Here is a 6,860-nt window from a genome sequence, read left to right on the forward strand (position 1 = left end):
CTTATCATTTGACAGATGCACGTCTTATTCTAATGATTTTTCATTGTATTTTTTGAATTATGATATGAAAAACTTTTTATGTGAGCACATTTTAAAATCTTAATCAAAAAGTGATACTTGTGCATGACAGAAAATTCAGACTATAAATGTGTCAAAGTAAAAGTCTCCCTGCCGTGGCAATCATAAGCGACTGCGGTGTGATCTGGACTTTTTCTACACACATACAGTTCTTTTTAAAATGGGCAAGCTCACACCTTTTCTTTTTACACACGTGGAGCTCTCGATTTATCCTCTTCGTTTATGACGCATCTGGGCATCTTGCTGCATCATACGTTTAGAGTGTTTTACTCTAGTAGCTGAACAGTACTAATGCACCACAGTCTATCCAAGCCAGCTGATTCCTGACCGAAAGGTGTGTGTGCGTGTGCGTGCGTGTGTATGTATCTTGGCACACGGGAGGAAATATTTCAGTCAGATAAAGTTCTAGATATGGAATTGCTGGATACCGCATGCACATTTTCATTCTGGTAAGTATGGCCCAAGTGCCTGCCAAAGAGGCTGTACTAATCACGCCCTCACAACAGCCTAGGACCAAGCCCTCCCACCCCCTCACCAAGCATGTGAGCCTGGGGCTGCAGTCAGTTGTGTGGTAATTAAAATTCTGTAAAAAATAAAACAGGAATCCATTCATCAGAATGGAAGCGAAAGAATATTTTGGAGGCACAAAACCTTCAGAAGGCTCAATAGTGTTTGCAAATTAATAATTTCCAAGTTAGACAAATACCAGGAGTCAAATTCTGAAATAAATATTATCTTTTAGATTAATAATTTAATATCCAGAAAATACTACAATTCTTCCAACGGTAAAAGGCACAGCAGAGGCAAAGCTGGCTTTGTGGCCCCACAGCCCAGTGGGTCGAAACTTGTTGTGCCACTTAGGAGCTCAGACACATCACATCACCTCGCTCTCTGCCTGTCCACCAAACAAGGTAAATCCACTTCTCAAGCTTACTCAGGGAACAAATAAAATGTACTCAAAGCACACATTTCTTTTTTTTAATTCTGCACATTTAGGTTTTTTTTTTCTTCTCACAAATTTCTAGCATGAGTAGATTTTCAATTAATTGTAGCTAATGATAATCATTACCATTATTACTGGACTACTAACACAGGCATGAGGCAAAAATGGTCTAGTCAAAACCCTTAGCAAAGTTACGAATGCATAGAAATTCATATTGAAATCAAGGACGGTCAGGTTTTTTAAACCCATTTTTAACCTGTTTGCCCCAGGAATACTCACTGGCAGCTGCAGCGTTTACCCCGAGATAACTCGCGGATTATAGCCCTAACCTCTCCCCCAAAGTTTGCCAAGAAATATCTCGCTTTTATTATTATTTTCGCATCGCTCTAGTACATTCATAGTCTTTGGAAACAAATGACATCATTCTATCTACAGCATTCTGTTTTTAGTAGCGGTATTTCCATTTACAAAATATAGTAATTCTCGATCGCTGAAAATGTCAAATCCTAGAAAACGAAGTGTTCCTACACGCGATATTAACACTGTTCTCAAGCGGTTGTCAGCCGAAGAGTCATTTGATTTTTCTGATTTATGCACACGTTACTGTTACATTAGGATTAGAGACAAGTTCTGTTTAGAAAGAACTCCAACAATACTTTCCACATTTTATTTTCACATGGAAAACCAGTCAGATCTGCTTCAGCCTCAAAGAGCGTGTTTATGTAAAATTAACACTGGCAACGAGCCGCACTGTTTTTTTCTAAACGAGAAATGGGTTAAAAAAGCCTTATTAGTTTCGTTAGTTAATTCCTCACATTTTATCATTTGCATGGCCTTTTTTTTAAATATGAAATCCATATTCAAGTTTATGATATACAACAGAAACAACCCATCCCTACACTAAGCACCAGGAATAAGATGATGGACAAGCAAAAGCAAGCCCTGCCTTAAAGGAACCCACGCTGTAGTAAGGCAAGGCAGGCATTAAAAACAACGAAGTGCCTGACAGCAGCGTGGGTGGAGTCTGCCAGGAAGGGCGCAACCATCTCTAGCTGAGCAGATAGCATGGAAAGACACCTATCTGCTAGAGGTCTGTGCTGGTGGCAGAAGGTTGTTCCGGGTGTGAATAAAGGCCTGGAGCTATGAAAAGGCATGCTTCATTCAGGGACTACGGTTACAGCTGGAACATCTGGGGAAAAAAGGAGGAGAGGGGAGACATGCCAACAACGTGGCAGACGGGAGATGAATCACAGGAGGACTGGAGAATGCGGGCCGAAGACCCTCAGCGCCGTTCACGGAGCACCGCGAAGACACTGCAGTGTGTATCTAGCTGGGAAGAGACGAGCTCGTATTTATTTTCTACTAAGATCACAGTGGCCACAGTGTGAAGGATGAGCGGGAGTGAGTACCAGACGAGCCGCAGAGAATTCTAAAGGGATGGCGGCTGTCCGTGTGCAAAGAACGGCCTAGGTTGAGACGGTACCAGAGGAGAGCGACAGGACCGGACTGTCGCTCAGGGAACGACCCCGCGCAGGCACACGCGGCGCCCCAAGTCAGCGTGGCAGCCACCAGGACGGGGCTGCGAGCAGAGGAAAGGGCCGGCTTCTGGCCAGGCGAGTGAGTCAAAATGACAAAACTCTTGTGAAGAACCAGTGATTCATCCTGTTTTTACATAAATGTGTGTTTTTTTAAAAAAAAATACGAATTCTAGCCAGGCATTAGGAAGAACTGAAAACAAGGAAGTCAGGAACACTCTGATACATTGTTTGGGAAGGTGCCAGCTTGTTTTTTTATGGGAAAGTTGTCTGGGATGACTAAAACAAATTTGGTGCGCAGCAGAGGGGCGGATGACGTGACCTGTCAGCCCCCTTCAAAGTCAACCTGAAGGCGATTTAAAAGTATGTTACTGACTCTATTTCACCTTGACAACATTCCAGAAGGACATAGAATGCGGGTTCACCGCAGCAAACACACTTAACGTGTGACGCGGTGAGCAGTGGGAGCGGAACCAGCCTGTGCTGGAAGGTCAGGCGCTGACCCAGCGGGCGCGGAGCAGCTACTCACCCAGGCGTTATCAGACCTTCCTTTCCTTGTAAGTTAAAATTTACTCAAATGACTATTCTGTCCTCCAAACTGCTGATCTGACTCTTCGAAGGGCCAACTGGTCCCGTGAGTTAAACTCGCGGCGCGGCCTCTCGGGGGGCTGCCACTTACTTGAGGATGCCGATCTTCAGCTGTAGCCCGTGCAGCACTTTGGCGACGCCGCAGACATCGGCAAGCAGGTGATGTGTGGAAACTATCTTTTTGGCATTGAGATGAGAATAATTTTCTTTTAAAAACGATAACCCGCACATTCTCCCATTATTCAACCAATCCTTATCATAACGGTATCTTGCACTCCACCTCTGACCTGCAGATGAAGCTGACGTTAGTCATAAAGGATTCCACTCGTTCGGGTCACTTCCCACCCTGCCGGCATCACCCAGGGAGCAGGGCGAGGGCTAGCACGAAGGTCAACCTCGGAAGAGCACGGCGGCGCACGGAGGACCTGGCACTGAAGCAGCTTCCGCAGCCCGGGCGTCCTGCCCACCGAGGAGCACACGCTCCACCCCGGGTACGGTCGGTGGCAGGTGGCACCCGCGAGTGGAACCTTGAGTATGCTGATTCCATCTTTACATATCTGTCACTTGTCCTCTAAAAAGGCTGAGGTCTGGAGAGAAACTAGGAAGGGTGCCTCTTTCTCTCCCTGACCTTCGTTTTGAACTGGATAAGACAAAGTTCTAGTTAAGTGAACAGGGAACCGGGACTCGCCCATGTCTGAGGTCTCTCAGAGCCCTATAGAATCCTGTATCTTCAATGTCAACCAACAGTAATTACATCCTCCTCTGATTAGCTGCTTATGTGTCTGTGTCCCCCACACACTATGAGAGAGGGAGGCATGGTTAGAATCAATCGCCTCACCTCTGACCAGCGTCTGGCAAACAGTGGCAGCCAATAAATGCTGCTGAATGAATGAACCAATGTCCACATTCATGAAGGTCTGAGTAATTCTGCTTCTTAATGTTACTTTTTTGATAGACAGAAAAACAATTCATTAGCCCTTTACTGGAGAGGATCTAGTTGCTTTCTGCTTCAGAAGCTGAAAACACACACAGCATATGCACGTGGCCAGCACGGAAGAAGGCACTGCGTGGAGAGCTGGGTGGACAAGGGGTCAGGAGGTTAGGATCTCCTCCTGGCTCTGCCACGTCTAGAACTATCCCTGTGCACGAGGCATTCAACTTTCTACGTCCTAGTCGCCTCATGAGTGAAATGAAGGGATCACTTGTGATCATCTGATATCCCGTGTCCTCTAAAACTAGTTGGACATAGCGCACTATCCGAAACTTTCATAAAGCCACGCCCGGAGGAGCATAAGATGAGAACACAGCCCCATCCAACTAGCCACGCATGAACCTACTTGGAAGTCAGTGACGGGCGTACACTGAGGGGCTCATTCTTCTCCAGGAAAAAGCCACAACTCTGTCCTTCCAGTAAGGGAGTAATTATGTTGATGAATTATGGTAATGTTTTTGCCTAAGCAACTAACATGGAAGATAAAGCCATAAGAGTGAAAAATACTTGAAAATTTTAATAGGGAAGCAAAGCGCAACTGGCAAGGAAGTAATGGTGTCGTAGGTGGTTCCCTGTGGAATCCGCAACAAGACGCTCGGCCCCGGGCTCGGGCCCCGAGCGCAGCAGGTCTTACCAGGAGGGTCGCGGCAGACGTAGCAGATGTACTGCTCGGGGATGCTCTCCTCCAGCAGCCCCATGCACGCACTGTGCTGCCAGCAGAGGCACTCTTCACACTGCGGGGACAGAGCACGCACGTCACCGCGCGCAGACGGGCGCTCGGCTGGCTGGCTTAGTCCCTGCTGCAGCCACTGGCGCAGTCTCGGTCCACGTAACAAAAGCAAGTGTCGACTGAAGATGGATTTTAGTTCCGAAATAGTCAACTATTTCAAAAACTTCCTCTTGTGGCACCGATTAAAACGTGCTTTCATAAAATTAAATTACAGAAAGTCATAAAGCTATTTCTCTCATCTATTTCCCATTGATTTCTAGGCAATTACATGCTTAAAACTCTTAAGAATATCTTATTAAAGTTCACAAATTAAACGAAAAAGGCAAGTCTGTAGCAGTGCCTGTAACAACAATCTCTTAAAAGTACTACCTGTCGGGTGAACCTATAAATCCGCAGTTCCCTTATTTGAGAACACCACTGAAAAGGGGATTGAAAAAAAGGAAATAACTATTTTTGCATTCCTGTGACTAACGTCTCCACATCTTCCAAACGTCATCACAAAATACGGGTTATACTCACTTTTTTCTTAAAGACAGATGCTCTTTCTGCAGGGAAAGGTTGCTTGTAATGGTTAACCCTTGAACAAAGCCTTCCTTTCATCTCTGAGAACAGAGGAAACTTGTTTCCAAAGTCGCCTACTGAGGGTGACTCTGTGAAGCCACTCGCTGTTAACAGGGATCCAGACCTGGAAGGGCCGGGCCTCCTTGCCTACCCTCCACTGTGGACGCTCAGCCCCCCTACCGGCTCCTGAAAAGAATTTCAGCTTGAAGGCCTCACACTAAAGACCCTGGCAAAGGGAGGGCGACCCTCAAATAAGAAAACTGTCTACTTCTTTGACGAAGAGATTTCCCAGTCATTACTGCTGGTATTTTAAACATGCTAAGTGAGAAACCTTCATTCTCCAACAGGACAAGCTAGTAACAGGAGGAGCCCGGAGAAAACCGGTCCTACCTGGATCATGAAGCCGTTCTCCTCGTCCAATTCGCAAACGCATCGCACGATTTCATTAAGAGCATCGTCTTCATCCTGAGATTCTTCAAAATTGGTCGAATCAAAGTCCTGATTATACTCATCCCCGCTGAGAAGCAAACTCTCCGTTGAAGAATCGTCTAGGAATTCCACATCTGTTAGGTCTACAATATACATAAAAGGACACTCGGCATATTTTTCCATTTTTATGTCATTTTCCAGAAAGAAAGGTGTTATGAGAAGTGATTATAAGCTATTAACTACTTACAAAGGTAGGGCAAACAAATGGAAATAGATTCTTTGTCTCTGGACAAAGCAGCAAATCATTTCTGAAGCCTAGGTTATCACGACTGCTACACATCTTAATCTGCACACGATCACAGCCAGAAAGCATCCCCTCATCTTGGTGTTTAGAGGTTGTGTCTAAGGTTGATACCAAGCATTTAAATTTGCAAAGGTTCCAAGTGCTTTCACAAATGTCAACCCTTTTGGTCCTCGTAAGAACCACAAGGTGTGAAGAGGTGTATGTAGCACTTCGCAGAGGTGAAAGAGCTTGCCTAGGGCCTAACATCAGTACTATTCTTCTGAACAGCATCAATATCATCAACGACCACTGCACTTAATACACACGACGTATGACACTAACGCTTTAAATATAAGATAGGCAACCTGCTCGCGTAGTGCGGGTAGCTTGTGGGGGCGCCGAGTGCGGACCGGGACTGCCTGCCGCGGAAGCCCGCGTTAATCATTTCACCAGTTCTTAAACTGGGATCACGAGTTCGCTGAGGAATTTTAAATTTCATTTTAAGTATATTTTAGAAATTAGATTATAAGGATGACCACTACACATAACTTGGTTTAAACGCCAGGTTTTAGGTTTATATTTATAAATGGGAAAAGGGTAGGGAGGGATACAACTTTTTCCTAATCTTCCTCCTCCTCCCAATTTTTTTTTTTTTTAATTAAAAATCTCAAAAGTGCTGTGTGCTTATTTTAGGGCAAAGGGAAGAATGTGCTGCTCTTCTC

The 6,860-nt window shown here is 45.2% G+C and overlaps 1 protein-coding gene across 8 annotated transcripts in view; it reads right to left on the reverse strand.

Moving 5' to 3' along the window:
- The window catches only part of PHF20L1 (PHD finger protein 20 like 1), a 65,298-nt gene that overhangs the window by 5,627 nt on the left and 52,811 nt on the right, over positions 1-6,860 (reverse strand). For all 8 annotated transcript variants that reach the window (XM_023519697.1, XM_023519701.1, XM_023519696.1 and 5 more), the window contains 3 exons: positions 5,817-5,998; positions 4,770-4,869; positions 3,236-3,431 (listed from right to left, as the gene is read on the reverse strand). In XM_023519697.1, coding sequence (XP_023375465.1) covers positions 3,236-3,431; positions 4,770-4,869; positions 5,817-5,998 — 478 coding nt within the window. The remainder of the gene's footprint in view (positions 1-3,235; positions 3,432-4,769; positions 4,870-5,816; positions 5,999-6,860) is intronic.

This window comes from Pteropus vampyrus, unplaced genomic scaffold (assembly GCF_000151845.1).
Source record: "Pteropus vampyrus isolate Shadow unplaced genomic scaffold, Pvam_2.0 Scaffold232, whole genome shotgun sequence".
Taxonomy (NCBI): domain Eukaryota; kingdom Metazoa; phylum Chordata; class Mammalia; order Chiroptera; family Pteropodidae; genus Pteropus; species Pteropus vampyrus.